The sequence below is a fragment of the Pleuronectes platessa genome, chromosome 14 (assembly GCF_947347685.1).
Source record: "Pleuronectes platessa chromosome 14, fPlePla1.1, whole genome shotgun sequence".
NCBI lineage: Eukaryota > Metazoa > Chordata > Actinopteri > Pleuronectiformes > Pleuronectidae > Pleuronectes > Pleuronectes platessa.
The window spans coordinates 10,135,988-10,153,609 of record NC_070639.1 but is presented as its reverse complement, the minus strand read 5'-3'; the positions used below and the strand labels follow the sequence as shown (position 1 = coordinate 10,153,609).

At 41.4% G+C, this 17,622-nt stretch overlaps 1 protein-coding gene across 1 annotated transcript in view; it reads left to right on the top strand.

Moving 5' to 3' along the window:
* The window catches only part of myo16 (myosin XVI), a 79,595-nt gene that overhangs the window by 47,827 nt on the left and 14,146 nt on the right, over positions 1-17,622 (top strand). Inside the window, exons 22-30 of the mRNA XM_053439400.1 lie at positions 867-1,019; positions 1,507-1,707; positions 2,433-2,508; positions 3,418-3,614; positions 4,581-4,661; positions 6,908-7,113; positions 14,900-15,002; positions 15,861-15,957; positions 16,037-16,310. Of these exons, the coding sequence (XP_053295375.1) occupies positions 867-1,019; positions 1,507-1,707; positions 2,433-2,508; positions 3,418-3,614; positions 4,581-4,661; positions 6,908-7,113; positions 14,900-15,002; positions 15,861-15,957; positions 16,037-16,310 (1,388 nt within the window). The remainder of the gene's footprint in view (positions 1-866; positions 1,020-1,506; positions 1,708-2,432; positions 2,509-3,417; positions 3,615-4,580; positions 4,662-6,907; positions 7,114-14,899; positions 15,003-15,860; positions 15,958-16,036; positions 16,311-17,622) is intronic.

The window sequence follows — 17,622 nt, the reverse complement described above, 5'->3', positions numbered from 1 at the left end:
ATTTTGTTGGAAAGGATTATGAGTTCAGATCAATGTCACCTCATGTCTTTGGGCATGATTTATCAGGTTTGTCCTCAGAACAATTCCATTGTATCTGGTGCAAACATTCACTTAAACTCAAGGATGACCTGATCAGAATTTGGTGGTCAAAGGTCAAGGTATCTGTGACCGCACATAACACGCATGACATCAAACTTGGTTCAAATGTTCACTTAGACTCAAGGATGAACTGATAAGATTTAGTCACAACGCAACATATATTTTGGCCATAATCATTAATACACATATGATGTAAGAAACTCACTCAAACTCAACTTGACTGGTTGGCAGGGCATTCAATAGCAAGGATGTTATTATTGTTTTCATGTTAGATGTGAAAAGTGTACAAAGGAAACATGCACGAGATCCTGGGTTGAAAAAGGGGTCAGCTCACTAAACCACAAGTGTGACAAGCACACACATCAGACAAAACCCATTTGATTGACTCCTCCCTGTGCTGTGGTTGGTTGACTGCCGGGTGAGGAAGAGTTCATATGTCTCGGCAGGAAGATGCTTCATATTATTGTGGGTTAGCAGAAATGCCGTACAGAGGGGTACCTATTGCTGTGGGCCCCATGCAGGAGATGTCCCTGTAAACAGTTCTCATGCTTTCTGGGTCAGGTGTGTTGTCAGGCAGTCCATTTATGCCCAATTGACTTCCCTGTTTGTGCCACAGCAGGTTCTGTTTGAGAAGGTATTCATGCGTTTGTTTGCTTTAAAAACAAACATTCAGCCGCATGTCCCTGAGGAACTTCACAGTGTACATTGAAGAGTGTGTTTACAGGTCGATGTGCGTGCGACTTAAGTGTGTGTTGTGTGCATTCCAGCTGTGTGTGAACATGACCAATGAACGGCTGAGGCAGTACGTCTCTGAGGTGCTATTCCAGCAGGAGCAGGCTGAGTGTCTGCAGGAGGGCATCGCCATGGAGACCCCATGCTCCCACAGCAACCAGTCAGCCGTTCTGGACTTCTTTCTTCAGGTACTGTATGTTCCTGGTTTGGACCAGTCCAGGCCAGTTTGGTCTCTCACGATGTAATTTGACATTTTGATTCCACCCAGAGTTTTGAAAAAAGTTTACAAATCACATGGGTAACTTCAATTCACAGCAAATTCCATCACTTAATAAAAATGGGTTTAGTCTGGGACTTTTTTTAATCTTTTTTTTCCCTCTAATTCTGGGAATGTTTTAAGCAAATTTCACTTTTTCCTTTTTCCCTGAATGAAATTGTATTCGGAAATCAGATGTTACGAAAAAAGTAAGATGTTTTGTAAGAAATAAAAATATAAATCAAATTGGATTATAACTGGCCTTTTGTGGTTAAGATGCTTATAACATAATTGTAACATTTAAACTAATATGATAATAATATGCAGTTTGATGTCAGGGGGACACACTAAAAGTATCAATGAAAAGATTCTGAGAATGACATATTTTTCATTTGATCATTTGTTTGTTCCTCTTCCAGAGGCCTCAGGGACTTCTGTGTGTGCTGGATGAGGAGAGCCAGAGCCTGCGGCCAGTAGAGCAGACCCTGTATAAGAGGCTTTCCATCCAGCTGGACTCCAGTCCCGTTCACGGCCTTTCTCTCACCACCAAGGATGGCAATGGAAACCCCCCACCTCAAGATCAGGGCCCAGCCTTCATTGTCTGCCACTATGCTGGACAGGTCCGTCTGTGTTGCACTCATGCATGTATGTAGTAATAGGCAGTACAATATGTCTTTTACACCAAAATTAGCGAGTATATGCAGGTTTGTCTATTTCTGGTAAAGCCACCACGACACAAAATTCTCACACCTCACTGTTTTGCCAGTGTTTTTCCACATTCCTCCCAAGATGTACAATACATACACAAAGATCATGGATATTTATGCATCTGCAAACATGCCCAGATCAATGTACTTCATGACGTTGTTCAGAAAAGTGCAGTGTCTAGACTGCCATATGAAAGTAGAAGAATAAGACGTCATTATTGCGCATCCCCGGGTGTCAGATTTGTGCTGATTGGATCCGGAGCCGATTAAAAAAAACTAAAAACTACTGCAGAGTCATTTGACCAAGGAGTGAATGATGATTGTATCCATCTTCATAGCAGACAAAAGCCAGATGTGACCTGGTTTCTTGACCAGTGGAAAAGGGGCTTTAGATGCAAACTAAATCACAATTCACTGTTTTTGCTTCCAAATAACCCTCCTACTAGAAGCTGTAGTTTTCCACAAAACATTTTTTAGTACCACATCTCACAGTAGATTGAAATTCAAATTGGTGCTTTTACAACGATATGGATTAGTCTAAATTAGTAAATTGATTGGTATATTTTATGTTCTATATAAAAGTAAATGCACTGCATGAGTAGTTAATGTGAATGTCCATTAATATGTTTTTCCACCAGATTTCATATGATCTCACGGGATCAATCACAAGAAACAAAGACCTCCTTCCTCAGAATCTGTTGTTTACGATGAAGTGTAAGTACCCCATTAATAACACACATGTAAGCACATTGTGGCGTCAGAGCACACTCCAGCACAAAGATGCACTCTTGTGCAAACTAACAACACACAAAACCACTCTTTGTGTGTCTGTGTATATATTGTCTATAGAAGGTGCCAGATGTGGGGTGTTGTGGTTAGCGCGACACAGGCAGCCGTTGTGTTACTGCCAGGCGAGTCTTGCGTCCAGCAGCCAAATTGCAATAATTTCCATGATGAGGCTAATCTTCTCAAAGCTCGCCCTTCACTCACACTTGGCCGGTATCCCCCCGTCTGACTGCGGAGATGCCTCTCTGCCTTTCATCCGTGCACGCTGAAACACACAATGTGGTTTCTTCTTATCCATCCACTCCTTCATCCCCTCCTTCCTACTCTGAGTTTAAGTCAATATTCAGATGGTTCAGATGATTGCTTTAAATGAAAAGATAGTTGCTCTTCGAGCTGTTTGTAATTAAGTCCTTAAATGTGTCCAACTTGTGTTTGTTTTACTTGGTTAGTACGCCTACCCCTCATCCTTTCCTCCTCTCTTTCTTTCTCTGTCTCTTTTCCTCAGCACGCCTTTCACATGCCCACGTTCTCACACATGTTGTTTGCCTTTCTGAATGAGCTCATTGTTTTTGTGGACCACTCCACGTGTTGTCGAGTGGCGTAGTCCACCCCCTCTCGTTGCCTGACTTATTGTTTATGTGGTGCCTAACTTTATATGTCCTCGCCAGCCTCTTCCCTTCCTCCTCTTTCTTACTTTCTGTCTTTCCATGTCTTTCTCTTCATCCAATCTGTTCTTTTTCTCTCCTCCACCCCCTTATTTCCACCAATGCTGTTGCCTCTTTTCGCTTGTATTTTCCTCCCTTATTTTCCTCTCTCTATGTGCTTTGTGCCCGGCAGCTAGTGAGAGTGTGTTATTGCAGCAGCTCTTCCAGTCCAAACTGACTCAGACCGGGTCGTTGGTGCCAGCCTCTCAGGGCCGCATGGGACAGAGGGGGCCTAAAGCTGCCCTGTTACTCGACAGGATGCCATCAGCCTCACTTTTTACTGCCAACTCCGTCCCCCAACAGCCTCGGCGGTACCATGACCTTACCAAGGTACAGTATACTGCTCACAGTGTAATGAGCCTGGAGTTACACTGATTTGTTGCCAATAATTGCCATTTAAAATTAGGGTAAACATTGGGAATTTGCTACAGGGAACACAGTCTTTCATAAAGTGACACAATCACAAAGTATATTTTTGTTTCAACTGGAAACTGACTATTATACCGATGAGTGAAAAAGCAGGGATAGTATTCTGGGGAGAAAACAGTCTAATTTAAGATACTTCCCACCACTGTGCTATTTATCCACTTTTGGGAATTGGAGAAATACAAAATCCACAAGCATGCAGACACATGCAAACAATCAGAGCACCAGTGTCGTTCACTTTTCTCATGACTTTTAATTTGAAAAGCTTAACTGACAGACCTGGTAACATCATTCTGTATATGTTGATTATATATTGAGTCTCCTTCAGTCTATCCTTCCCATCTCTGAGCCTCTCTATATATTGTATCTCCTTTAATGTAAGTTTTATGTGAATTCAAGTCCAGTTCTTTAGTGTTTTTGTCTCTACTGTTCCAAATGTTGATGTTTATAAAATGTCCCCCCTGCTTTTTGTTATTCACCCACGACACCCCCTCTCACAAAAATAATTTGAGATATTCGCAGAACCATGGATTTAGACTAGTATTGTTCCAGCCCTACTCAATAGACATCTCCAAAATACATATACCTCTTTCACTTTTTTGTTCTGCCCCTGCAACCTTATACAGTAACATAAGGCAATGAGATGGTATAAATCAAGTCAATTGTATTTAAATAGTCCAATATAACATTTATACCTCATGGGACCTAATAACCTGTGCAGCATGGACAGTAGCATCTGTCCTGAGATATTTGAAAAAGAAAAAAGTGCCCTAAATAACAGCAGACAGACTAATTTGATGATCTTCACATGAAATTTGTAGGAAGATGCACATAATATTTGTTCTCCCTATTATCTACTTCCATTGTCAGATCTTGAAGAAGAAAGGCTCGAGCTCATTCCTCCAGAGGCTCGAGCGATGTGGGCCCATCACAGTTGCCGTCCAGCTGAGGGTAAGAACTGTTATTTCATACAGGTCTTCTCCCACAGTTCAGGTCAGGTGACGGGACACTAAGCTACCTGCAGTTGTGAATGCGCTTGTCTGTTTGTGCAATTAATTAGTGACCTGACGACATTGCACTGACTTTTTCCCAGTGCATGCTGGGACAGGCTTGAGCTACTTCTGATACCCATTAAGCATATACTGCAAAATAAAAAATATGTTAAAAGTAGCTGCAACTGAACAAGCCTTCAACTGACCAATTGTCTGGAGAACCAAGTTTTCTTTTCTGTCTTATACTTATTTAATTAATTACTGCTCAGAGCAATAGAGCATATCCTTGTTTAAGCATCTGCTAATTGGTACTGTACCACATGTACAACAACGATTAAGTAGCGGTAAATCAAAGGAAATTTTTAATTGGTCGTTTTACTGATGCAAATCACATGAAACCAGCCTGTTCACTTTATCTTAATGTTTTTTTTAGGTTATATTTTTACTGAACTTCTTAATGAAGCTGTTTGAATTTTGTCCTCATGTTAAGCAATCAGTGCTGTTGAGGCATCCTCGCACACCCACCCCTTCACATTACTCATCATAACACTGAACATTAGTCTTACTCATTAACAGAATACAGCTGTTTCAACAGTACAACTCCAAGATCTGCTTAATGTAGAGTACTGTGATTTTATAACTTTGTGAAGCAACAATAACAATAAGTTCGAGAAGAGCAGTTCAGTGTCTGCTGGTGACGCAAGGAGGCTGAAATGTGCTCCGAGAGGCAGTACCTTTGGTTTGAAAGAGGCCAGTGTGTTGCACAATCAGAGTTGTGGGCTTGTGGTCGATGAGTCCCTCAGGGAATGGCAGGAAAGGAGAAAGTGGGCTGAAAAATGATGTTGTATCAAGCCGAACATGAAACCCGCCACATGAATGAATGAACAATGAACAACAACCACTGTGTGCCATGCACACGCATTTGTGTGCGCATGTTTGGAGGGAATGTGAATGCTGGTAGTGACGTTCAAGATGAGGGATGAGGTGTAATCATTGTACATAAGGGTAGACAGACTGCAGACTGACGTCAGGTTGAGAAGTGGCAAAAACACAGATGTAAGTGTTTACTTGTATGTGCATGTGGGTCTGTGGATGTTTAGGGCTGATCCAATAACAAGTGGACAGCTCTGCCTACAGGGATGTCCCGATACCAAACATTTTCTAGTTGATACCAATACAATTCTCGATACCCAATTCTATAACACGTCCAAAAAACTAAAATTACACAATAAATCCAATTTACTTCAACACACAATCCCACAAAAACATTTGAATACTCTAAAAACACAATTCCTAAGTAGTCTTCAAGTAATTCATAAAAAGAAAATACTAATATCATTATAAAAACAGTAGCATGTAGAAAAAACTGGTAGAGCTCAATGACTGTAAGAAAACAGTAATAGCTGCACACGCAATGTACTAACACACACACATACAGCTATATATTTGAGTGCAAGGCTGCAGGTCCAATCACACAGATCACATATTGAGGTGGTCTGGAACGCAAATTCATAATGAAACAAAAGAAATAATGTAATTTCTCAGAATTTGTCATACTTTGATTATTTTGTGCCTGCCTGCCACAATATAAGCATTGATAGACTCATTGATTTCCTATTTTATAAATATTTACAATTCAGTGCATGTACTCACAAACACGTACGTGCACCGACCTGTCTGTCATACTCAGGCTAAAAACAAAAAAAGACAATTGGACTTTAGAATGGTCTCAGAAGTGATGCACTAGTTGATTTTCATAGAAGTGAAGTAAAATCAGATCACAAGTGGTCACTGGAGAGACGTGGAGATGTTTTCTAATAACAGGTTGGAACTGATGCACATAGAGAACACAACAGAGCCTGTGTGACCTTGAAATGGGCATCTTTGAATTCAGGGTTTCTCGAAAACCTCCCTCGCTCCCACACACTCAGAGGAAAAGCAAAGAGCTCTATGTGTTTTCTTCCAGGGAAAAAAAAAGATGCGTGATTTCACTCAGATCGCTGTGGCTCGCAAATCAAGTTACGACATCAAAAGAAAGTGTGAGGGAGCCCTTTCACTCACTTACTGTACAAGCACAGTCACAGTGCTCTCCCAACCCAAACACTCATAAATATTGTTGACCAGGGAAAGTTCTTCATTCTGTTTTCTGATTGTAAAATTTACCGGTGCCTTCGACTGTATCCTCTCTCCTTTTCCCTTTTTCAGAACTCGCTGTCAGAGGTGATCAGCAAACTGCAGGCCTGCACGCCTCACTTTGTGGAGTGTGTCCGCCCCAACGCCTGCAGTCAGCCAGACAGTTTTGACAGCCTCCATGTGTCGACCCAGCTGCAGTACATTGGGGTGCTTGAGATGGTGCGCATGATCCGTTATGGATACCCCGTCCGCTTGTCCTTCCCAGGCTTCCTCAGCAGGTCAGTGCCAGAGCAAGTTGTGTAATACAAAATGCTGCAGAAGTCATTTCCTGCAGTTCTGTCTTTAAATGATGATTCATTCACCCCATATCCTGTTCTTCTTTAAGGCAATGCTGAGGGTTGTTCTACTGTTCCTTTCTATCTCATTGATGTCACTTGTTTGAATACATCAAACTCACAGACACTTTGATCTCGGTCATTTTATAAACACCTGGTCCAAAATGTTTCAGCACCTGAAAAGGTTAGAGGTTAGATGCCCCCAAAAAGTCACCAAAAACGTAATAATCATGTTTACTTTTTGCACAAGCACAACCACTGGTCTGAGCACATTCATGTAGCAAGGGCTGTGGAGAAACACCCACATTTTATTTGATTGCACACACAGAATTAACTGGTAGTGAGCCTGAGAAGATTTTTGCTGAATTTGACAAAAGAAACGGGATAATTTGATAATATTGAATTGATAACCTTTAACAGACATATCCTAAAACCTTAGAGGAAAATAAATAAATAGTGGCTTCACATTATTGAAGACAAGCTCAGTCTCCAGAGGTAAACCACTATGGAACTGATTTGGAGTGAACTTTACAGATGGTCAAAGCAATCCAATCTAAAAGCACAGCACAATTGTGGGAATTTATATTTTAAGAAGAACTTGTTCGGTTGCTGAATCGAGGATTTTGATTTTATTTGGTTCATTAGATCTTGCAACTCCTGGTTTTTCAATTCTCCAATTGTTTATTTAGTACAGTATATGAATTTATTAAAAAAATATTTAAAAAATTGATTCATGTAAATCTTAAACAATATTTGAAAAAAATTGATGTATTCTATATCCTTTGACCACTGGTTTATATAAAGGGTTGATCAGGAAACTGACAGCAAGTCCCTTCGCTACATCTGTAAATGAATAGAGGGACATATACTATGGAGGCTTACACACTCACATGCCGGCTGACACATTAACAAAGACAAGTCACAGCAACCTCATTGTTAGAAGTATAATTTAACCTCAAATGGCTTGTTTTTTGTTTCATGGGAGTGCACTGCAGCTGATGAATGTCACTATAACATTTCCCGTGTCAGGCCGACACACATCACTCAGTCTGTTGTGTGTGAGGTCACTTTGTCCCACACTTAACCAGCATCATTGCTTTCATACCTATTATACCATGTTCCTGGCTTTCCCTGTCTTGCAGTTGATTCACTCCTAGACTCCCCCCCCCCCCCCCCCCCCTCTTGGTTGAGAAGCAGAGAGCCCTCACTTTCAGTCTCTTGGTCTTCTGATTCTGAGAAATTGTGGAATACTGAGAGGATTTAGCTCTCTCTCTCTCTCTCTCTCTCTCTCTCTCTCTCTCTCTCTCTCTCTCTCTCTCTCTCTCTCTCTGTCTCTCTCTCAGCCCCTCTCTCTGTTTTTCAGGATAAAGGGATTAACACAAACATTCCTGCCAAATAATAAGAGAGGACAAAGCTGGTCACATGACCCCCCCCCCTCCCAAAAAGTTTCCACTACTCTGCTGTAAACATCTTCACATCACACACACACACACACACACACGCACACACACACAAAACCCTAACATCCAGGCATCTCATGTCCTAGTTTTTAATTAAGAGAAAACAGGATGAATCAAAATCCCATTTGTTATTATCACTAATACGGCGCACTAAGCAGCTAGATTTGTCTTAATTGTCCAAATTAAATAAGAGCTAATAAAGATTTTTAATGCTAAGGTATTCAAAAAGCTATGGCTCGAACTCTTATTTTGGACAAAATGAACTGAAAGGCTTCTGGTCAGATCCGTGGTTCCAAATTAATAGAAGTAATTATGCGAAAATATATAATATATAGGTAACAGGATGTGACTGTTTAGTTTTGGTCACCTTTGAATTGCGTCTTAAGCTGATAACTTGATTGTCTTTGCGATAACTTCAGAGGCAAACGGCATGACGAAGGCAAAAACACACTGCTAGTCAGTTAGACAGTTTTTTTTTTGTTTTTTTAATTTATTCCTCTGTTTTTATTGGTCAGTCGTAATGGATCACGACTATTCATTACTGCTTGCTGAGCAACGTGAATGAAACTTTAATATGTTGGCTCCTCCATGAACATGATCTGCAGCTGAGTCACGTCAGGCAGATTTTCATCGGCAATTGTGGTAGAGATGACAACCGATCCCACGTTTCTTTGTGATATCATCAAACTAAGTCTTTTGTGAGCCGATGTACACACATTGTACATTTAAAGGGATTTATAGTAAATAAGGAAAGGCTGCAATCCAAAAGCTGTACAATATATTGTGCAGATGGTAGTTGTGTGTACAGTTAATAGTAGGTGCAATCCACAAGTACATTTTTTTTTTGCTCAAACTCGCTCACAAAGTAAAAAAGACGCTTTTAGGTTTGCCCACATATAGGTTTTCATGTGGGAAAACCTGATTATTGAATCAGGAGAAGTAGGCCCATGTCAAATGCTGAAGTGAATTCAACAGATTGTAGAACCATCACTCATTGTTCAAGCTGTGATTGAAAGATTCCTGTTGAGGCTTTAGTGAATGATGTTTTTTGACAACCATTTGTGTGTCGGAGCATATGTATGTGTTAGTCTGTGAGTGCCTTTCATATATGTTTTAGGCGGCCATGTGTTGTGGGATAATCTGTGTGTGAGCAACGGGTGTGACCAGCAGATAACTGAGCATCACAAGAGCCAGCTGCCTGACAAAAAACGGAAACTGCACTGCTGCTGGACTGGGCATAAACCAGAGCATGTGAGGTCAATAGACTGAGATTATTTTCAGACACACAATAGTTTCAAATTATTTTGGATTGAACATCACTCTTGTCTGAGATTGCAGGCTGGCTTCCGGTACTCCGGTTACACATTTCTATTGTCCCTCTTTTTGTATCAGAGGTTGATTTCAAATGGTAGAAATGGTAGCAGTCCAGAGGTGCTGGAATCTGAAGGCAACAGTTCGGTGATCATAGATAGAGGTCAGTGTTTAGTATATGAGCAGAGGGAGACATCATTTTAAAAAACAAAGCAGAAACCTGCTCCAGCTGGTGCAGTGGATGGATCCCTAAACCCCACCCCGAGGGCCTTGTTGATGTTTTCCTTCATGGCTGCTGTGTGTGGAGTGGAGAGGTGACAGAGATGACTCAGAGGTGGACAGGCAGTGTAATGGTAAGGTGGTAACTCATGTATTGCCACACACTTTCTAAAGGATGAATCTATAAAAAACTTAATCCCCCCCTCTTGATCTAGCTTGAAACTGAATCACACACTTGATTTGCAGAGACAGGATTGGTGAGCTGTTGGTTGACTGGCAGAGCTTCTACGAGAATTGGCAAACACGATTTGGAACTCAGTGTACACAGTTTAGCTATGAGTCTAATTAGTCATGGCAAATTACTGGCCATAAAACCACTCCAGCATGAGACTTGCCGTCTGGTATAAATTACCAAATACTGGGCTCAGACAAAAAATCCTGCTTTATGTGATAGCCCTTATATTACATTCTCTAAGTCAGCCTACCTCCATCATGGGCTCCTTACAGCCACACCACAGCCGCCGCATCCTCATGTCCCATCCTTCCACTGTATAGGATGGAAGACGCATCTCCTCTTCCTCCCACGATCCAGACATGAAGCCAAAATATTCTGCCATAATGCGAATTTGGACCCAGAGTGTGTAAAGTTGTGATGGAGCCAAGGAAGCAACATCCTATTGATACACGCACTCCACTGATTGTGAGTCAGTGTCGCCTGACAATAATGACATTTCACCCTGTTCTTATAATATTGAATAACTAATTAAAACCAAACTTACTGTAAAAGTATAATTTGGACAAACATCATTATGATTTGAACTTCCTATTGGTTTGGTCCATGTCCCATCCACCGAAATGGAGACAGGATTTATGACCTTTACTGAGGCCAGCCACCAGGTGTCAATCAAGATACTTTGGCTTCACTTTGGGCTGCTGTCGTGTCGTCCTTCTTTATCACCATGGTCTCTCGTCTCAGGAATTGAACTTAACTGTAGAAATGGAGCAGTTCTCTTTTAACAAGCAGTCGGACAGTGTTTTGCATATTTACCATATTAACCATAAACAGCTAGCTCAGGCCCGCTGACAGCCCACAGTGCTCAAGAGGTCACATTCTCCCAATAAAGCCACAGGGGTTTAACTCTCAACAGAGCTTGACACAACTTGTCAAGTTATTTCTTCCAGCCCTTGCACCGAGCTAATATGACCCAGACCAGTGTGTCAACTTAGGTAATTGAGATGAAACTGATATTAATAATCTGGTCTACCCCTTCGTAAATCAGCAAAGTGAATCCTAAAAATATTGAAGTAACATAATGTTATTGGGACTGGAAACTGCTATTTGATTAAAGAATTTTAAATTATTATCCTGTTTATTACTGAAAAATGAATCATACAAAGTGTTCATACAAATGGACCTTTTGTGTGTCTGACGTCTGTCCCTTTTGTACTGCTCACACATTAAGGCCGGGCTTAATTTAAGTGGCGGCCACTCACAAAGACACCAGTCAGCTCAGCCCAACTGCCATTCATATCTTTCTCTTTTTCCTGCTCGGGTCTCAGCACAGACAGGACCAATGAATGAACCCAGAGGAGCGAGCTGCAGCAGAGCGGGGGTGGACTACACTGCTGTCCTCACTGAACTCTGTCTCACTCGATTTCTCACATGCTGTCTATGCTAAACCGCCATTTTCTTTTGATTCTTTCATCTCTATTCTTCCTTCCAGATCCCAATATTTTCTTTCTTTTTTTCACTGACCCTCCTCGTTTACGTCGATATCATTCCCTTTTTTCTCTGCCTGTTTCTCTCATTTACACACACTGTCTTCATTTTGTTCTGTTTCTTATCCCCTTTATCTCTTTCCATTTGTCACTCTTCTTAAAACAGGCCCAGTCCCTTCTCGAATCAAAATGACAGGCCAATAAATCAGCCATTAATCTGGAGGTTGCTATATTCTCATGAACACAAACACGGTAGTGTGTACACACAAATACACACATGCACTCTGGAACCATGCAGACCACTTCGCTAAGTCACAGAGGCCGCCTGCAGCGAATTACATTAGTGTCCTGGTAACCAGAATGATTTACGAGGAAATCTATTTTATTGTTGTTTTTATTTGTCTTTTATGATACACTATGTGTTTTGTGGCCAGGTTTATTTTCTAGCAATGTGTAAGGTCAACCGCTCCCACTTGAACCTAGTTTCTTTTAATCCCAGCCCTCCATGTGCAGTGCTTCCCTCAATTCCACGTTTATTGTTAGAAAGTGGCTGCGCTAAGCCTCTGTATTCATAGAACATGTCATTAAATGTCATTTTAGCTGCTGACGCTTTTATCCAAAGGGACTTCCAATTCATGCATTCAACATCTATAAGGGGCCACTCCGGGCTCAGCATCTTGCCTTAAGGACACTTCGGCCACCGGCCTCGTGGTTGGAGGACAACTGCTCTACTCCTCAGCCTGTCATCAAGCTCCCAAGCATATAGGTCATATTTCCTAAATTGCTACCTTCAAGTGGGTCTTCATCCTCTCCTTCCTCTGATGTATAAACACACACATTTGCAGGCTATTAAGTTACAGACAGATGCATATCCATCATTTCAGTCTGACCCTTTGAGGGGATTATCCATGACAGAACAAAGCCAATATTCTTTGAAGATATGGCAACAGAAAGTTTGTCAGATGGATAAGAACAGGGCCACAGACTAAATGAGTTGTTTCATTTCTAGTTGTCTTCTACCTTGCCTTTATCCCCTTAATGGAGCTCCATAACAGTGGTCAGTGATGGCCCTTTGGTCCCAGGGAAGTCCGTTAGCGCCCCGCAGGCCTCCATTTCAACTCTTATCGAAGGGGTAATTTCACTTCTCTGACTCCACGTGAAGCTCCCTTGGGTCTTGTAAATGCAGGGACCATCGATGGTTTTCATATCCTCATAGGGAAGGTCATGGGTTTACAGAGTTCCTTTGTGTTTTATGGGCTCAGGGGGACAGCGTGTGTTGTCTGCGGGGCTGGTATTACCATACAGAGAGAGGGTTAGGGAGAGTTCAGACAGACCCCTCTCCTGCAAATCAAATACATCCCATATTCACCCGTACTCACTTACTCATCATTGACAATACAGGTGGTTTATGCCCCCAGCCATCTGCTGGTTAGGTTAGTATCATCAGATGTGGGACATTATCAGCTGGCTCTACCCGTCATTGCTAACAAAAGAGATACAGCACTGACTGATAAAATGCACTGAGCTCTTGACATTTTGGGGATTTGTTGGTTTACTATTTGTTATTGTTTTTTTATTATTATGAAGTACAGATACATTATTCACTCTTACATATCCATCAATAAATTTCAAGTTGAACGCTTATTAAAACTGAATGCATGACTACAATATGACACCTATAATCCTGAATTATTTACAGATTTACATTAGCTATAGGTCACATCCATAGTCTATTTTTAACTGTGCCTGACATCCTTTTCTAACTTCTTTGGGACTTCTTCGTAATGTCACTTTAGTGTTTCCCATAAATTACCATTGACTGTAGGGGCCCTTCCATAGTCTTATTTGTCCCTCCACAGTGGCACAGTGATACGAAGTTATTTTCGCACAACATGAAAGATCTCCAACAAAGTGTTTTGCACCATTCCCCCATCGTAGAGCTGAGTGCTTGCACTTGCTGCACCACTGTTGTCGGTATGTAGGCAGGATTCGGCATAAAACCTTGTAGAGACTGATTTCATGCTCTCGAGACAAGCATACCGTTCTCAACACCGGCTCTGCTATGTGAGCGTTCTGTGTGTTGTGTATTGAAATCCCAATCCTGAGATTAGTAGACAACTCTCTCCATCTCCTGAGCCACAGCTGCCCATTAATATTGACGAGGCAATTTTCACATTAGACATTTAGCTTGCTACAGCAGAAAAAGCACAGGTGTTTGTGTATAATGAAAGGAACAATGTCTGAATTCTGCTCTGCTGCTTCAGGTTCAGGGTCCTGTCACTGTCACAGTGTCATGGTGAATTGGGACTTATTGGGAATATCCGAAAGACAGCATTATTGTTTTGTTTTGTCTCATGATGAGTCAACATATTTGAAGATTCGGTTGTATTTACCATATGGCTCGTGATTCCACCTTCACTTTAGGGTTAGGGTTAGGGTAGTTTAAATGAATAACTTAAAATCATAACTCATATTATCAGGGATATGTTCATTCATGTTCATTCAGAATGGATGGAATATTTATAACACACTCACCTAGTGTCATTACAAACATAGAGAACACTCACTGGTGGCTGTTTGCATCCAGTTCGGTATTTTATTTGACCCCCATTGTACTTTCTTTAAATCAGAGAAAAGGATGTTTTAATGTTTTAATTCTTGAAAAAAAACCTTCCTTGTTCTTCTTTTGTACTATTATGTTTTAACGTAAAAAACTGTGTGGTGGTCAAGTTATACAAAAAGAACGGGACTCATAACTGCACTTTGGAAGTTACAGCTTATGAAGTAGAGAATATTTTGTGTTTATTTTTATCCATCCAGCTGACCATTCACAGCAACGGTTGCCCAGGGCAACTCCAATAGGAACAGATGCTGTTTGGCTGAGCTGCTGTATGACCCCACTGACCTTTGAACCCATTGTTTCTGAAAAGAGGCGGTGTCACCTTGTCTCGTCAAAGTTGTTCGATTTGGCCCTGTAAGATCTGTTGCAGCTCTGATGTCCTCTGTTTTATTTGTTGTAGATATAAAGACCTTGTGATCCCAGCTTTGGCAGACAAGAAGAAATTGTCACCAGAGGAGAAATGTCGCGCAGTTCTGCAACAGTCCAAACTCCAGGGATGGCAGGTAGGCGTGTGTGTGTGTGCTAGCGTGCGTTCATGCTTGCGTTCATGCTTGCTTGCTTGCGTCTATGTGTGTGTCTGTGTATGTCTTGTGTCCTGTGTCTTTTCAAGCCTCCATCAACAACAAAAGATTTGCCAAATTACTTAATCCCTGACCCTCTATTTGAAAGATCCCATGGAATCTTTGACAGCTCGTTCCAGCTGTCCCACCTCATCATAATTCTTCTCACACACACACACACACAGACACACACACAGGGAGTAGCATGGATCCCTCCACCCCCTCTCTGTCCTGTCTGCCAGACTGCTGTTGTGTCTGAGAGTGTGACCCTACAGGTCACATCAGCTCCTGCCTCAAACAAATACACACTCTTTCAACAATGCTCTATAGCCACCTTTTCATACAGCCCTGCTTTAAACACACACACAGGCACACCACATATGCGAGTAGAGTGTGTTGACTTGAATAGTGTCTGTCTGTGGAAGTATGTTACCCCCACAGAGTGCTGTGCATCTGGTGTAGAGTGACCTTGGCATCCCCCAAATCCTCCCTAAATTCAGGAAGTGAATGCAGTATCAACAAACAAACCCCACACCCACCTATTACCAATGCTACATCACAAGTCACACTCTTTGTAACTCACATTCTGCTAAGGTTTCCAACAGAAAACAAGCCTCACAGGGTCTGCTGGCTTCTTCCAGAGAATAAGCATGAATGGTGGTGTGTTACGGTACTTTTGCGAATATATTTGATTGAATACTTATTTTGGTTGTGTGTCTGTGTGTGTGTATGTGTGTGTGTGTGTGTGTGTGTGTGTGTGTGTGTGTGTGTGTCTGTGTGTGTGTGTCTGTGTGTGTGTAGATGGGCAGCAGTAAAGTCTTTCTCAGATACTGGCAGGCAGACCAGCTTAACGATCGCTGCTACCAGCTTCATAAAAAGATCATCACCTGTCAGCGAGGTAATTATATCAAAATAATAAACCAACAACCAAGTTGTCTTCTCCATGTCTCTAACTTGATCTCCTTGTTGTGTCTCAGTGGTGCGTGGCTGGCTGGCCAGGCAGCAGGTTCATCGCATGCTGTCGTTACAGCAGAAAGACGAGAGCAGTTTGCAGCGTTTCCTGCAGGGAGCTGAGGACAAGGGGCTGCGAACCTATGACCAGCTGGTCATTCAAAATGCATCCGACATTGCACGAGAGAGCGACCGTTTGCGCTGCCACAGCAACAGCCTTCGCAATACCATTGGCAACAGTCCACCACTTGGTGAGAGGCCGGAGCCAGTGGGGAAGGAAGAGGATCAGCCTGTTAGGAGGTAAAATAGCAAACACCTTCACAATTTACACACCTTCATTCAGTTATTGGAATATTAAAGCTATGTTGATGAGTGGAGGGAAGGTTCAGTGGTTACTTCCTAACACAGTCCACAGACATGCATATTGGAGCTGGGTTTAATAGAGACTTTATGTTTTGTTTGTCTTATATGCAATGGTGCCCTGTCCCGGGTATAGTCCCGCCTCTCGCCCCAAGATCTCGGCTGAGATTGGCTCCAGCCACCCACAGCTCTCAAAGGATAAGCAGTATAGCTAATGGTCGGTTAATAGATGAGCAGTTATTCATTTTTATGTTAAATGTTATTGTATCCGGAGGATACACTTGCTACCGGTTACTTCACACTAATGCAGCCAATCAATACTGTGGTCACTCTCAAATAAGGCTCTTATCAATCTCTACAATGTAATTTATAATACTAAATGGGAGGAACTCCTTGTGACTGCAGCATCATTTAGCCTGCACAATAACAAACTATCTGCAGTTACCAGGATTTATGACTCCACGACGGGGAAAATGATTGTCTGTAAAAGTGTGTTGTTATTTATGCGTGTGCCTGCGTGGCATGTGTTTTCTTGATTAATGATGTGACGGTATCCCTGTGCACGGTAGGCTTTTAATTGCGAGTTTCATGATGGATAGCCAGATAATGATCTGCGTTATCAGATTGTATTAGTGTTGTGTTGCACCTATGGAACGCTATCCTTATCTCCTCCTCACCTCATTCTGATATAACATATCAAGCCTGCAGAAAAGGGAAGAGCAAGAAGGTGTTCAATAAGAGACTCTTTAGGGGAAATGCTAAATGAACAGTCACTTTCCTGCTTTAAAAAAATAATAAACCTCTAAATATGTTGTATTTTTTTAGCTGAATAGCTGAATTATTTTATTTCAAAAGTAACTTTCCATCTCGGCAGAGGAGGCAATGTCATTTGTCTAGCTTGTTGCCGCTGTTTTAATTCTGAATTTTACATCAGGCTGATGGTGAGTGGTGACTAATGTGTTAATAGCTCAAGGCTTTTTGACAAAATGGAAAATAAGTGTATGCTTTGTTTAATTTTGAAAGATTTCTTGCCACAAATCTTCGAAAATACAGATTTTTCCCTATAGAGCATAATCTGAAAAATAATTTGAAGCTATAAATGTGCTGAAATACATTCAAATATAAACCAATACAGAGGAAAAGAACTACAATTATTCATTTATTTTTATTGAGCAATGGCCACAATTGGAACCTGAAAATGTCTAAAGGCATCACACTTTTTTTAATACATTTTGATATATTTTAAAACTTA